This window comes from Triplophysa rosa, linkage group LG15 (assembly GCF_024868665.1).
Source record: "Triplophysa rosa linkage group LG15, Trosa_1v2, whole genome shotgun sequence".
Lineage (NCBI taxonomy): Eukaryota > Metazoa > Chordata > Actinopteri > Cypriniformes > Nemacheilidae > Triplophysa > Triplophysa rosa.
This window is the reverse complement of record NC_079904.1, coordinates 24,654,188-24,670,187: the sequence shown is the minus strand read 5'-3', so window position 1 is coordinate 24,670,187 and position 16,000 is coordinate 24,654,188. Positions and strand designations below refer to the sequence as shown.

Here is a 16,000-nt window from a genome sequence, read left to right as displayed (position 1 = left end):
TTATGTTATGACAAACCCCAATGGTGCTCTGTTGGGACTCGCATATCTGATGCTTTAAGTAGAGATGATGCTCTCGAAGTTTTCTCTACGAGTACCAATGTCACATGATGATGGTCAGCCAGATTACTTGAGTAGATCACGATATCATCAATATATACTGTATACAATGACAAAACGCTGGAGAAATTCTAGTAATACATTGTTCGTTAAGCCTTGGAACATAGAGGGTGTGTTAGTTAGATGGTTGATATTTGTCCCCTCCGCAGATTGGAACGACATTAATTCAATTAAATTCAATTCAGTTTTATTTATATAGCGCTTTTCACAATGTGCATTGTTCCAAAACAGCTTTACAGGAGCAAATAAGAAAAACACAGAAAGGTAAAACACAGCACAGTGCATGGTGTTTATAGACCAAGCAAGATCTTTATAATAAATAATATCTAATAAATAAATGAATAAATAAATAAATAAATGCAGTCTCCCGGTGAGCAAGCCAACACTGCACTGCTCTGCTGTGGCGACCAACCCAAACTCCAATGATGAATAATGGAGAAAAAAAACCTCGGGAGAAACCAGGCTCAGCCGGGAGGGCCAGATCTCCTCTGACGTGTCATAGCTGCAATCAGTGACCCCGACCAAAGCCACCGAGCAACGTCCACGAAGAACAGGGAGAGCCCACGAGCGCGACCCAGGAAGCCCCACCCGCCGAAACCGTGCAGGTCCAACCCGGTCCCATTCCGTGGTCAACATCAGACAACAGAGGGACAACCAGGGAAAAGTAGTAATGGCATAATTAACTTTATTCCTCTGTTGTCCGACATCGACCACAAAACAAGACCATTAGAGGCACTTCGTAAATCCAACGTTGATGTGAGCTCCACATAATTGTTCCGAAGCGGCTGGGACCAGAGGAAGAGGATAACGATACCTCATAACCCAGTCAGTGTGTCGATTTTTTAACATTGGCAGATGAGCCCGAGCTGTTTTTTGTTGTTCTCATGGCATGATTTGATACAGTTTGCCAGTGCATGCCATTTTATACAGAAATTCAGTAAGCTTCACGATAGTCTTACGTGGAAGGGATTCAGCGTAGTCGTTGCGTCTGAACCTGAGGCTTGTTTTTCCGGCAAATGACGCAGACGTGACGTAAGTTCCGGTGACAAATGCTGCATTTTTCGTTTTGTTCTAATAGGATTCCATCTCCTCTGTGCAGGAGCTTTCGTCACCGTCATTTGCCGGAAAAACAAGCCGCAGCCGAGGGATAACGGAAGCTAGACATAGCGCTCTCAATATGGATATTTCTCTTAAACAAACGCATGGATTGGCTTCAGAAGACCTTTTTTAAGACCACGGAGCCGTGTCGAGCAGTTCTTTGATCGATGGATGAACTTTTTGGAGCTTCAAAAAATCGCCCCCCATTCACTCTCATTGTACCGCTTGGAAGAAAATGATGCGTGGTATTATAACTCCAACTGCATTATTCTTCAAGAAGAAAACCATATTCAGTCAGGATGGTTTTGCCTCTGAAATATCGCTTTAAGTCACTCTTTTTGTTAAATTCAACAAACACTGTAATAAAATGGTCGTAATGCAGATTAATGCCGATTAAAGGCAAATTTCTCTCTTAATTTTTGTTTGTTTGTATGTTGTGAGCCGGGCTCTAAAGATAAATCAATGGTAATTATAAAGCTTTTCTGCATAAAAAGGTTTGTACAAATATACTTACGTGTTCTTTTTGTATAAACAGATTATGCAACCAAAGAACGATTAAAAAAAATGCTATATGTAATAACCAAAATACAGAAGCCCTTAAATTAAGAGTGTAACGTGTGTTGTTTAGCAGCAGGTGTCGCTATGATCTTCTGTTCGTCTCTGATCCGCTGTGTTGACGACGATGAAGAAGAAGATGAAAGATGGCGGCTCACGCTGAAGGCGCGCCGGAGGTTATAAGACATTTGAGCGAGTGTTTAAAAGCTAAAGGTTGTGAAATCTATCCTTTCAAGGTAATGTTCTTAAACAAATAAAGCACGCTGTTTATTTAACACGTTAATGGTCGAATGTTACAGCTAAAAGACGAGAGTTTGTAATCCTGTAAATGAGAAGAAAATCTTTCTTGGCCGCTAATGTATCTATACATTATTCATAAATGGTCAAAAACCACCGAAACATTTACTAGTAAGAAAAAACAATCATGTTTAGACCACATTTACTTTGTTGGCGAGGTGCACCTGTTCAACGGCACTTCTGCTACCATTAACCGAATTGTCATGAATATTTGATGACGTTTGTTACAGGTTGGACGGTACAATGCATTGACATCTGAAGTCCATCATCTTTCATATGCAGCTGACGGTCTGGCAGCACTGATCCTTAGCACACCGTCCATGTTTGAGAAAGTTTTCCTGCCTTTCCTACAGAGTCACGGCTGTGAAGGGACCAGAGACCCGATAGACGAGTGTGTCACTCAGACGATCTCCTCCTGTGTCTCTCTGGTAAGTCACATACATGACTTCATATTTTTCTTGACATAAATCTTAGTTGTTCTATGCCTCCTCTTTTATTCAGTGTTGTCCACATCAGTGTGTGGATGTGATGTATGATTATGAGCTGCTGCCCAGTAGGAGACCCAAGTTTCTTGCCCAAACAGCTGCACATGTGTCCGGAGCAGCGTTCTACTACCAGAAATCAGACATCCACAATCCTCCATGGCTTGACAAAGTAAGTGAAAGACACACTAAATCTGTTTATATTTACGGAGCAGTGCTGTGTAAGGGACAACAATGTGAAACCAGGATGTATGAAATCAAGCGTATTCCATCATATGTTCATATTCAATCTAAAACTAAAATACATGTCCATTACATTAGTATTGTGAACTTGTTTTCAAGATCTGCACACATGGCATCTTTTTTGTTATTTTGACCAGTTTGTCCCGTTTTATTTTTTTGCAAATAAAAACCAACGTTTTAATTTGAAGGTCTCATGTTCTGTCTCTTGTTTGTTTTATACAGAAGATGTTTGGAGTGTGTGTTCACCCCAGGCTGGGCGGCTGGTTCGCTATACGAGCTCTGCTGATCTTTAAAGATGTGCTGCTGGGAGATGAAGTTCAGCAGAAAGATCCCGTAGACTGTGTGAGCAGACAGGAGGACAGAATCGAGCTGCTAGAGAGATTTAACTTCCGCTGGCAGGACTGGAGTTACAGAGACATCATACCTGCAGAGGAACGTTATTCACCTCGACAGAAAGAGTACTTCATAACTCCTCCAGCACAGCGGGGGGCGCTGCTGAGACACTGGGGCTTCATGGCGGAGAGTGACACTGACTCCGCAAACAAACAAACAGAGCTGAGCAGACCCTTATGAATACCTTCATCGTTCCTCTTTCCTCATCTGTACTCGGAGTAATTCTGAGTGACACACAAGAGACTCATGGACAGGAAAAGATTTAATGTCTTCAGAGGATGCCTTGAGTGTTGTTGATGATGACACTAAAACACAAAATATTATTGTGGCTTATTTATATCATTTATGTTATAGTTCGACTCTTGAATAACAACACAACAGACAACGTTAAAAAAACAAAGCATTCAGATTAAAGGTTTGTGGACAAGCTACAGAAGTAATGCTTGTGTGATATTTGTGCTATACAACATTGTATTAATGTCATTATAGCATTACAGACTTGTATTTTTTTTTACTGGTTTGTAATATTGTACGCCTGATTTCACAGACAGGGCTTTAGATTAAAGGAATAGTTCATCCAAAAATGATTTTTTAAATAAATGTATTCATCAGCTTTTCTCAATCTTTAACAAATCTTTTATACAATTAAGTTAAAGCTTTCCCACGTAAAAACCCTTACCGCCAAAATAATTCAATGGGCAAAGTCAAATTACAAAAGCAACACTAACAATAATAAGTGCAGACAAATATGAAAAAAATCCATAATTAACTTGCCCTCATGCCATCCATCCATCCCAGGTGTGTATGACTTTCTTCAGCCGGACACAATGCGAGTCATTTTGAAAGCTGTTCAGGCTCTTTCTCTAGCTTGGTAATGGCATTGGTGAGTGCCCCAGTTAAGTTCCACAAAGCACATATATCCATCATAAAACTAATCCTTACGATTCCAGAGGGTCTTAAACGTCTTCTGAAGTGAAATGATACGTGTTTGAATAAAAAAAACAGTGTGGTGGGGCAGATTCTGTGTACTATCGTAGGATAGATATTGTATCATAATTATTGTAATGTGTTATCTTATAGATTGTTAAGGATTTTCTTTTTTATTTGAGCTTCCTGATCTGTACAGCACTTTGGCCAACCCTGGTTGTTTTTAAATGTGCTTTAGAAATAAATAATGAAATGAAATAGATAATTATATATGATTATTCTGTCTGGTCCATTTATTTGATGTAAACCTGTCAGAATACACTGACTGAACTAAGAAATATGAAACCTCTGTGTGATTTAAAGTTTTATGCATGCTTTTCTGTCTATGACTTTATAAAGAGGGCATTGTAAAACCAATCCTGTAGTGCTTTAGTTGAAAGATAAACGTAACCTCAGGTAACAAGCTAAAATGCTGGTTTTAATGTCACTTCTCCAGAACAAGTGTGGAGGTCTCATATTCACCTGAAAACATTCACACGTGGCATCCAAGTGAGTTTTAGTGGAAGGTAAAAAGAAATCATTGTATTTAAGAAATAAATCATTATGACGTATTCTATGCTGACATACGACTCACAATACACTTTAAACCACAGGAAAAAACACCATACTGTATATACATATGAATAAACAATGATCTGTTTCTGTATGAATCCCATTGCATCGAGCATTTCTCAAAAGCTTCATGTCTTGCAGAACTGCGGCTTTTACATGATTATATTATAATATTAAACCATACTAATATCCAGAAAATAAATAATTGGTCTTCCATGTACATGTTTGTGTGATTTCTGTTGAGTTAAAACAGTCTTGTTATCTCAAGTGAACTCTTTGTATTGTGTATCTCGACAGTGTATTTATATTGTGTTACTGGGTTTCGTCTTCCTGATGTTGTCCAGCTGATCTTCGTCTATGTATTCATAATCGTGCACGTCATCCTCGTCTTCATTTCTTTTAGTGGATATGTTGTCCAGACTTCCACCCTTAGCAAGAGCTGAGGAATCAAACACACACAATAACTGTGGTTTAAGTGAGGACACTTGTTTCTTGCTTACCAACTGTACATTAAAACCTAGAACACAAGAGTAAATGAGAAATGAGGGTTTCTTACCTTTCTCTAGGGAGACTTTAGGACTGATGAGAGTGTTTTTATCATGTCTGGAGTCACTGCTTTCTTCTTCTCGCTTAAAAGGTTCAATGTGAAAATTCTGCAACACAAGAGAAAAGTATTTAAATGAGAGCTGATGATCATCTTCAGTGAATTTAGAGAAATGTCATTTTATCATGCAGCTTCACTTTCACGGATGGTTTTTAAACAGCATCCACTTTTATTAAATAACATTTTTCTTTTGGCACAATTATATCAAACTATTATGAATGAGACAGTTCAATGAAACGAAAACTCTGTAATGAATTACTCGACCATAAGAACTTCAAACAGCTTTAGAGCACAAATTAAAATGAAAAGTTGTGATGAAATTCGAGAGCTTTCTGACCCCGAAGAGCTTTTTTATTTATTTCGCACCTCAAATACTTCAAAGAAAACAAGGTCAGATTCACTTTTAAGCAACACATATTTCTACATGTATTTAGGAAAAGATTTTTTTTATTATGTGATAATCTACATTTGGATGACAGTTTTCATGTGTCTTGTCATGCTGTCAGTTTGTGTGTGTTCTTGGAAAAGGGTAACTACTTTGGAGATGCTAAAACATAACAGTTCATTTCTTTTGGATACTTTAATCAGGATTTCATTCCTATAATTGTGCAAAAGAGAACATTTTGGCCATAAATGAATGCAGTGGAAAAATGATTTACCTTTGGAGAGCAGCTGGAGTCCTTGGCATGCGTTTGCTCAGATCTGGATGAGAGGATCCTGGGAGGCCGCGGAGGAGGATTCTTGGACTTTTTCGGAGGTCTTGGAGGGGGTGTCACCGTAGCAACAGCGTACCTCCTCAGGGTAAAGTAACAGTCCTCTGAGATCTCCTCTACGGCTGAAATCCCATTGCGTGCCAGACTCTCGCCAGTCCACGGCTGTTTGATTTTAAGGGTTAAGTCCGTACGGTTTACCGGCACCTCCATCATCTCGGAGAGGTCGAAGGTGGACACGAGGAGGCAGGGGTCAGAGATCTCCTCCTCGATGCACAGACCGGGCACTCCGGCCAGAACGTCCACCTTCAGAGAGAGGTCACGCATGGACACATTGACATTAAAGGGCAGCGGGAACCATCGGCATATCTCTGCAATGGTGTACTGACGCTTGTCGCTAACAAGCTCAACAAATCCACCTTCCAAACACATGGGGAGGTGCACAGACTCCTTCACCTCTAGCTCTTGACTCTTCTCTCCGATCTTCAGACATTCAAAAGCGTCTGCAGCCTTCTCGGTCCCGTCGTGTGAAATCTCACCTCGTTTTCCTTTGGTCACTACAAACTGATCTCCGTCGTGAACGGAAGCGAGCCGGTCGCATTCGGACTCGAACTCTCTGGTGGCCACGACGCGTATCTCCTCCGTCTCACTCCGAGCACGCTCCAGGTCATAGGCGGTGGGGAACCTCCGTGGCCTGCGTTTCAAGCGTCCGTTGTAGGACTCCGGAATGAGAAAGCGTCTGGGAGATTCGCTACACATTTCTGAGGCCAAGATTCGTTTGGGACAGTAAGAATGATGAATGATCACCTGATCGGAATGAACCAGAGAGTTCAACTCGGGTGAGAGTTTGAATGAACTCAGACATGACAGCTCAGCCACGACCGGGAACAACTCAGGAGGACTCTTATAGACGTCCTTCAGAGAGAAATGCTGCTCAAAAGAATCACAGTCGAACTGCCCTGTAACATCCATCACCTCCACGTCCAAATTGGACGGGATAAGCAAAACCTTCTGGCTAACTGTGGGATGAAATAAAACAGAGGACACAGGCCTTATTCACGAGACGCAAGCATCAAATGTCCCAGTGAAATCAACTCTTTATGGACAAATGAAGCAGCTCACACAATGTTGTTTCAGAAATAATAGCGTTCATTTCAATTGGCATTTCTAGCCACGACACGTGACGTAAGTAAGGGATAATCCATGGCTACTTGTGCATTCGTGGAGGTGGTTGCCTCCGCAAAGTGAATTCAAATCCTTTAATGCACAGCTGGCCATGGATTATCCCGCTTATACCATTTGCCAAGCTTAAAACAAGTTAAAGCTGTTATTGATGTTTACCAGTGCCATTTTTGATCAAACGATGGTCATTTTTGTCGGTTTTAATGCACACCTTCCAGCCAATCAGAATCGAGTATTCAAACAGACCATGGTATAATATGAGTTGAGTACAGAGACGTAATATCAATCAACTTCATGATCCTCATGATGACTTTCTTCTTCTGACACTTTATAGATCAGGGGTCGGCAACCTAAGGCACGCGTGCCACTATTGGCACGCCGAGGGAAAATCAATGGCACGCCAAGCACATTTAGATAAATGATGTATTTAATACAAAACTAGTGTTTGTGAAGTTTAAAAAAATATTGAACGCCTGGTCGTATTCGCATGACAAATTGCCCGTTAATCTGTAATCGTAATCAACATCTTTTACATAAAGTTGTCTGTGCTTTAGAGGTCACGTGTCATCGATTGTGTAGTTTGCGCTCACTGTGGTGCTGGACTTCAGACGAGGTTCACAAATGGCTACTACGCAAAAGAAGGCAAAAACTGTCATTTCAGCCCTCTTGGAGAGAAGAATTCGGTTTTGTTTTTCAAAAAGATTGTGCCGTATGCACTTTATGTTTAGAAAATGTTGTGTGCCGTACTTCCAGCGTTAAGCGCCATTTTGAAACAAAACACGAAAAATCCTTCAAAGATCAGGCAGATAAGGCAGAGTCCATCAGACACGCTGTCTCCAGTTATGAGAAACAAACCGGCAGTCTTCGTGTTTTTACTAGATTGAAAAATAATGCTTCTGAAGCAAGTTACCGACTTGCTCATTGCATTGCGAAACACGGAAAGCCATTCACTGACGGGGAGTACATTAAGGATGCTTTCCTCTCTAGCGCAGAGGTCTTGTTTGATGGGTTACCTAACAAAGAGACTATTATATCGAGAATCAAAGATATTCCCATGTCAGCCAGAACTGTTCAGAGACGCATAGAAGAAATGGCAGAAAGTGTCAATGAGCAGCAAACAGCTGGGCTGAAGGATGCAATGGTGTTTAGTGTTGCGCTGGATGAGAGTGTGGACATAAATGACATACCACGTTTGGCAATCATGGCAAAATATTGTGATTCGAATGTAAGAGAGGAACTCTGTTGCCTAAAATCAATGACTGACACAACAAAAGGGGAAGACATTGCCAAGGCATTTTTTGAGCACTTTGAGGAGCGAGGGGTTGACATCGGAAGAATTTTTGCAATTACAACAGATGGAGCCCCTGCCATGGTTGGCAAACAGAAAGGAGCTGTCAAATTAATTGAGGAAAAAGTGGGTCACCCCATTATGAAATTACACTGCATAATACACCAAGAGAACCTGTGTGCAAAAATGTCAAATTCAGATCTTAATAGCGTTATGGCTACGGTTGTAAAGATCGTTAATTTCATAGTTAAGCGATCTTCCCTCACACACCGACAGTTCCAGTCCCTTCTCGAGGAAATGGACTGCACGTACAAAGATATCCCTCTCCACTCGGCGGTTAGATGGTTAAGCTGTGGTAAAGTTCTGGAGAGATTTGTTGGCTGCTTTGACAGTATTAAAGCCTTCCTAGCTGAAAAAGACCAAGTCTACACTGAACTCGAAGATGAGACGTGGGTTTTGAAAGTCATGTTTCTCACTGATATCACAGGCCACTTGAACGAGCTAAATCTCCGACTCCAAGGTGCAGAACACACCATTTTGAACATGTTCGAAACATGGGCTGCGTTTATTGACAAGCTGGCAGTTTTCTCAAGGGATATCGCTACCTCCACATTCCGATATTTCAAACATGTACGGGAGCTGTCCGCGCAGTGCAGCGTTAACACGAGTGAGATATCCAAATACATGTCCGAACTCGAATTGGAGTTCACAACACGTTTTGGGGACTTTCGGAAATATGGACCAATGTTCCCTTTTTTGATTAAGCCTGCGAGCTTCGATGGACACGAATTCGATGCATCTCTGATAGAGTGGATGGATACACAGGACATGGAAATGCAGCTAATTGAGCTCAAGAGTTCAGCACTCTGGGTGACAAAATTTGCAGAACTCCGCAAGGAGTTGGAAACCACAGCAGTGAACAATCAGGGATCTTGCATTTTTACATGCTGGGCATCATTGCCAGAAAAATTCTGCTGTCTCAAAAGAGTTGCTTTGGGTTTGCTGACGGTTTTCGGATCGACATACCTCTGCGAGCAAATATTTTCACACATGAACAATGTGCTCTGTCCCTCTCGCAATCGCTTGACTGTTGATCATTCCGAAGCATGCGTGAAACTTAAGGTGACGCACTACGCTCCCAAGATAACAGAGCTCAGCAAAGGAAAACAGGACCAGGGCTCACACTAACTGGTATTTATAAGAACTGTACATCTGTTTAATCTTGCATTAGCCTACACTGGGCCATGCTGGTATTCCTTGGCTTAACACTGAAAAGCAGCATTAAAACGTGATTCCAGTACTATTTGTTTTCCAAACTCTTGCTGCTCTGCTTTTTGTTCTATAAAAATGTTTTATATACATATGTAACAGTTTCAGTTATTAAAGAAATATGTGCAAATACGTGTTTTTAAAAATAAAGATGGTAACTATAACACACGTGAAAAAGCAGCATTAGAACTGGATTCCAATACTATTTGTGTTTTATACTCTTGCTGTCTTCCTTTCAAAGGAGCAAAATGTTTTGTATAAACAGTTTCAATTTTTAAAGAAATCTGTGCAATTTTGTTTTATTGAAAAATAAAGATGATAGTCTATTCAAAATTTTTATATTTCTGTTTTGTGTTATATAGCCATATAGTATAAGTATACGAATAGTGTCAATCTAAAAATAATAATATTGTGGTACAATTACATGTAATACTAAACGTTGATGTTAAAATGGCACAGTGGTTGCCATGAAAAAAATAAATGGCACAGCACTTCAAAAAGGTTGCCGACCCCTGTTCTAGATGTTTTCAGAGAATGTTGTTTAAATCAAGTATGAGTTTTCTAGCTTTTCTAATGCTTTCATTTATGCTTCACGCAAGAAAAAATGCCAACAGACTAAAAAGTAACAAAAAAAAAACTTTTAGTCATTATAATTTTGCTTGTTGTACGTTTGTAACTGGATGGATATTTGTATTATTATGATCATGTTGGTAACAACAGAAACGAGGCGCCGGTTCCACTTACGTCTTGTAACGGCTTTCAGCTCATAGACAGGAGTCAAGATCAACTCTCCACACACGTTCTCCAACAAATGGGAAAATAAAAAGTCTTTCTTAGGCAGATCTTTGACCTGAACAACAGATCTCGTCCGGCCTTTAGAGATCTTCCAGTCTGCGATCTCCTTCAGCGTGTAAAACTGATCGTCTTCACACTCCATGAAGGGACCCTGCTGACAGAAAGCCAGACTGAAGCACGACTTTGGTTCTCTGTGAAAAAGCTCACAGTTCACATGACCTCCATCAGGTCGAATGTTGACGTCTGTGACTTTAAAGGCTTCTCTCTCTCTAACGTGTCCATTCGGGAGCTGTATGTCTGAGCGGGTGATGAACGCAGGCTGACCCAACCTGTGAAAACTTATCTTCACCGACTCCACGATTTCTTCGACGCCTTTGTACGGCTCAATGTCGGCTATCAGTTTAAACAGACCTGTCACACAGAGTACAAGAACACCGCTGAAACACCACAAATGATGAAAACATAAATCATGTTGAACACATGATCATAAAGGGGTGGTTTGCCGGACAGGGTTTAAACTTAAATGTTAGAGGTGTCTCAATCGAGTCATATCTTAAAATATATCAGTGTGATTGTTTTCTCTCAAGATGCCCACCAGTAATGTTTGTTGTAAAGTGTGTTTTAAAAACAACTTAAATATCCTAATTTAACCAAGGCACAGTCCCGTCTTCAGCTAATCCCTGTGCGGGAAACCGCCCCAAAGAGTTTATCAGTAAGACTTTAACGGTGGAACTATGCAATTGTTTCTTTTTAAGGGTTCCTGTGCTTGCACGCACGCACACACACACACACACACACACACACACACACACACAGTCTCTTTCCGCATTGAAATGAGAGATTGTTTATCTCAGTACCGGGATAGTCGAGTGGAAGATCGATGTGTGTGTTACTGGAACTGACAGCAGTGAATCCTGACACTGTGATATCAATGATTTTCAGCAGATCTCCTGTCGACAGAGAACATTCTCTTCCAAACATCTCATACACACAGCCTGAAACACAAAACACAACACAACAGCCTGAACACAAAGCAATATTTTCTGTTTATACCCCTCTGAAACAATCTGAGAAATTCTACTGGATTTAATAGCTATAACTGGAATTGTACTGTTGGATTCTGGAAAATGGGAACCAATAAAATTACTGGAAGAACACAGACATTGTAATGGAAGCCATTAGAATTCCTCTGATGGTTTTATTGTATTTTTAGCAGATTTCATTAACATTGCAGTCATTTATAATACTACAGTTATAATATATTTATAATACATTACAGTTACTAAAGGATTCTTAAAACATTTCTCCCTGAAAGCATGTGGTTAGAAAACTAACTTTGTCTAATGGTTTACATTGTAACATTGTTAGCGCAGTCTTTTTTCTTCTTTCTTGATCTATTTCAAATGTTAAACACACATCTGTGACATATTTATCAATTAAGACTTTTAAAGGATGTTAAAAACTTCTCATTTTGTGCTTTTAACCTATTGTAAATGTGTCTGTATTATCTTTTGTGCAGCACTTTCATTAAACAAGATTGTTTTAATGTGCTACAGAAATAAATGTAATAAAAATTCATTTCAAGTTGAACACTTGTTATCATTAATTTTACATGAATTTTCGTTAGAAAAATGCATGTAACCTGCTGGATTAAATTCATAACAATTTTTTAAATAATAAAAAACAAAGCAGTGTTAGATTTTAGCACACATTTCTCACCCGCATGTTTCTAAGAAGAAAAGTACATTTACAGATGGACACGATCTAGAATGAAGTTTTGTGTGATCACAGCCCTTACGAAAATTTACCATCGTTTTACTACAGTTAAAATGTAAAAACCATGGTTTTACTACAGTTAAAACCAAAAAAACATGGTTACTGTAGTAAAACAATGGTTATCACAAAATACCCATGGTTTTGAAAACCATGTTTTTTATAAAAACCATAGTAAACGATGGTTACTGTAGTAAAACCATGGTTTTGCCCTGAGTAATCAATGGACCAAAAAACCATGGTTACTACACTTGTACCACAAAAAAAACCATGGTTAATTTTCATAAGGGAGTTGTTATTTGTTAGATGGAGGTACAGTTTGTTACCTTGACAGTAGATTCCTGACTGAATCTGGAGAACCCGTGGTAATGTTTTCAGATTCACACATTGTGTGAATTCATGCAGCGTCAAAGCCATTTTCTGTTTTCTTCTAACAGACACAAACAACTGAGTGTGGACTCTATGAGTCCATCAAGCTGAAGGATTAAAGTGAGACTCCTGAAGGTAAATGCCGTTTAACTGAGAATTGTGAAGTATGAACTATGAAGCATTGTGTAGAGAAGAAACGGAAGCCAAGCACAACTCTCAGACCACAACACAATGCGACAACGCTCCGCCGATTCTGCAAATTTACACAAATCCCACATCCTCCACCAGACAAAATATCATGAAGTCAAATCAAACACTGGCACCACAATCTAACTATTAACACTATAACAAACTAAAAAAAACAATTACAAATAACGCACTCATATTTACATAAAACGTTAAAAATCGGAAACACGTTTATACCAACAAAACATATCAGTAAACATTCTGTAACACATTTTTTATTCAAAGTATTTTGAATATTTGACATTGTATTACAGCCATAAAGCCAACAACTACAGACGAAAATACAGAACTTAATTCACATGATGGATCTTCTTCTCTTTCTATAAAATGTCCGTTCAGCAACAACATCGGCTGTGACTTTCTTTTTAAATTGGCTTTGATCCTAAATACACTAGAGTCTAATACTGTATATATTTTAATGCATACACTTCATTGTTTGTTTCATTTCCAGCACAATACAAATGTGAAAACATCAGAAAAAAATAGAGCTCTTGTCTTTTCATTCAGAGTTCCTCTTCAGTAAAGAAAACTTTGCAATTAATACGTAAAACAAACCACATAAAAAAAGAGTTCAATAAAAAAACAATTTAAATACAACTAAAAATAACACTACTTCAATCAGTCCGATACATATAAATGTAAATTTAGGATAAATGAAAAACGATCATGATTGTTTTAAGCTTTCAAAAATGCAATAAAACAATAAATACAAACAATGCGCTTCATTCATATACACATATTTACACAAGTCTTTGGCTTATGGTCATCACCTGCTACACAACAAAAACAATAAAGACATAATAAGCCAGCCATTAGAGTTATACATACACCTACATTTCATCGACGGATGAAGGTGAAATTCCCTTTCAAAATATCTACACAAGTACTCATTTCTTTATTAACGTGTGTGATAGAAAACAAAGAAGAGTTCAGCATGCAAACAGCTCGGCCTGTACTGTTTTACGTGGCTGCACAAAATAAACTCAGCAAAAAAACAACAACAATAACAACAACAGTGTCTTTGAAAAATAACGCGACCAGACGGCCAGCACTTCAATCTCGTGAACCTCGACATGGTGAAATCACAAACGGAGACATTTATACGGCACATAGATGTTGAACTTTGAAGATGTGAGCGTGCGGCATCCCGATGAGAAACAGAGATGATCCATCACAGATCTTCATTATGAGGTCTCGATGAACTCCAGGGCAACGTCGTAACAGAAACGATACTGCTCCTATAAAATGAAATCACACTTTCAATCCAGATGAATTCTGTGAATGTGATGTAGAAAGCGTTACAGAAACACACATGATGACGCTTCAATGTGAGTGCAGGTGTAAACTGAGCAAAGGATGTGGCGAAGCTCTAAAAAACCACAACAACCTACAAAACATCTCTCTCTCCCTCTGTCAATATATCTTTATTTAAAGGTATTAACTAAACTTGCTTTCAAATGTGCTTGATGAATAATAATGACTTGACTAAAGATAACACGATATAAAGTCATGAGGTTAAACACTATGACTGAGCTGATGATAAAGATCAGAGGTATGAATAATCAATCATGTGAAGGTTAAATACCGGACTGTCCACCATGTTGGGTTTGCTGTTCCGCAGACTCTTGACAGCATGAAAAACATCCACCACATTCTGACGCTTGATCATTTCACACACGATACTGACGGCACAAAACATCCCGCTGCGGCCTCCTCCATTCCTGCACACACGTGAAGAGAGACATGTGAGGGAGAGACAGATCAAGAGAGCAGGCGCGGGTGCAGAGGGTGCTTGAACACCTGCCCTTTTGGCCCTTTTTTCAGTTTTGTTTCAGTGGTCCTTTTGTCCTGTCCAAATCTAACTATTAGTAAAATAATGAAGAATAATTTAGCCATGAATAGAATAACCCACGTCAGAATCAGAAAGAGCTTTATTGCCAAGTGTGCTTGGACACACAAGGAATTTGTCTTAGTGACAGAAGCTTCCAGTACACATACAGGTTAAAAAAGTGACAAGGCACAGGTAACAAAACGTAAAAAATAAATATGTGAGGGACAATACACATTTGACAGAAAGGACAATATTAGACAAAAGGACAATAGGTAGTATATTGGATGTACAGATGTGCTACAGTATATACAAATTATACTGTTATATACAAGTTATGCAGGGGAATGTGGATGTCACGAAAAGCAGGAATGAACCCAAATGCAGGCAGACGGTGGTGAGGGGGTTAAACAAGATCTTTATTCTTACAAAAAACACAAAACAAAAACCCACGAGGGGGTGTCAATACAAGAACGAACTAAAATGCAAACCGGAACAAAACACTTCCCTCGGTGGGGAAAAAAAAACTAAACAGAACACGACACAACGTCTTAAATAGGGCAAAGTATATAAACTAACAGAACAGGAACACACTCACAAACTTGAACGGACACGAAGGTAATTCCAAAGACAAAACACTGGCGTACACAGACAAGGCACAACCACCACATGAAACGAAGTACAGTACAATCCACGAGCACAAGACAAAGAAACAAGAGGGTATTTAAAGGGAAGACAAACGAGGGATAATGACACAGGGCAGGTGTAGGTAATAAAACACTCAGGGAAAGATAACAAGGAAACGAGAGGGGCGGCCAATGACGAGACACTGGAGAGAACGTATATTATTGTCAAAAGGACAATAATATGTTTCTCTCCACACATAACCAAAGGCTTTGCCATGGCTCTGCTACAGGACCAAGAAAAACATGACTAAATGAAGCAGAGCCATGACAGAAGCCCCCCCTTTAATGAGCACCTCCAGGTGCTCACCAAGGGGTAGACAGACGAGACAAGGAAGACTGAGACAAAGACAAGAACAGACAAAACATGGAAAACAGAATCAGGGGCAGACAAGACAAAACAATAATGGGACTTGGGTGGGACAGTAAAAATAACAAACATGGGAGAGGGGGGTGGGACCAAACAGGGGCTCACAGGGGGCAGTCCATGGGGGTGGGGAGAAGGGGGAACAGTCTTAGTCCCCGGCTG

General features: G+C 39.6%; 3 protein-coding genes across 22 annotated transcripts in view; 1 reads left to right on the top strand and 2 right to left on the bottom strand.

Moving 5' to 3' along the window:
* Positions 1-1,892: 1,892 nt before the first annotated feature.
* mmachc (metabolism of cobalamin associated C) lies at positions 1,893-4,380 on the top strand. Of its 2 annotated transcripts, none has more exons than XM_057352115.1 (4): positions 1,893-2,006; positions 2,298-2,495; positions 2,569-2,721; positions 3,015-4,380. In XM_057352115.1, exons 1-4 carry the CDS (start codon positions 1,917-1,919, stop codon positions 3,363-3,365), a joined length of 792 nt encoding a protein of 263 aa, XP_057208098.1. In that variant the 5' UTR covers positions 1,893-1,916; the 3' UTR covers positions 3,366-4,380. The 2 variants fall into 2 exon arrangements, with proteins under 2 accessions (XP_057208098.1, XP_057208099.1); XM_057352116.1 differs by having other exon boundaries at positions 1,899-2,006; positions 2,421-2,495; positions 3,015-3,373.
* Positions 4,381-5,022: 642 nt separating this feature from the next.
* On the bottom strand, positions 5,023-12,924 carry themis (thymocyte selection associated). Its single transcript, XM_057352109.1, has 6 exons — positions 12,672-12,924; positions 11,430-11,567; positions 10,522-10,983; positions 5,988-7,057; positions 5,281-5,377; positions 5,023-5,163 (listed from the first exon to the last, which is right to left on the bottom strand). The coding sequence occupies exons 1-6, from the start codon at positions 12,760-12,762 to the stop codon at positions 5,027-5,029; spliced, it is 1,995 nt and encodes a 664-aa protein (XP_057208092.1). The 5' UTR covers positions 12,763-12,924; the 3' UTR covers positions 5,023-5,026.
* A 235-nt stretch (positions 12,925-13,159) lies between these two features.
* The window catches only part of ptprk (protein tyrosine phosphatase receptor type K), a 142,491-nt gene continuing 139,650 nt past the window's right edge, over positions 13,160-16,000 (bottom strand). For all 19 annotated transcript variants that reach the window (XM_057352086.1, XM_057352087.1, XM_057352094.1 and 16 more), the window contains 2 exons: positions 14,546-14,681; positions 13,160-14,198 (listed from right to left, as the gene is read on the bottom strand). In XM_057352086.1, the coding sequence (XP_057208069.1) occupies positions 14,145-14,198; positions 14,546-14,681 (190 nt within the window). In that variant the 3' untranslated portion in view covers positions 13,160-14,144. The remainder of the gene's footprint in view (positions 14,199-14,545; positions 14,682-16,000) is intronic.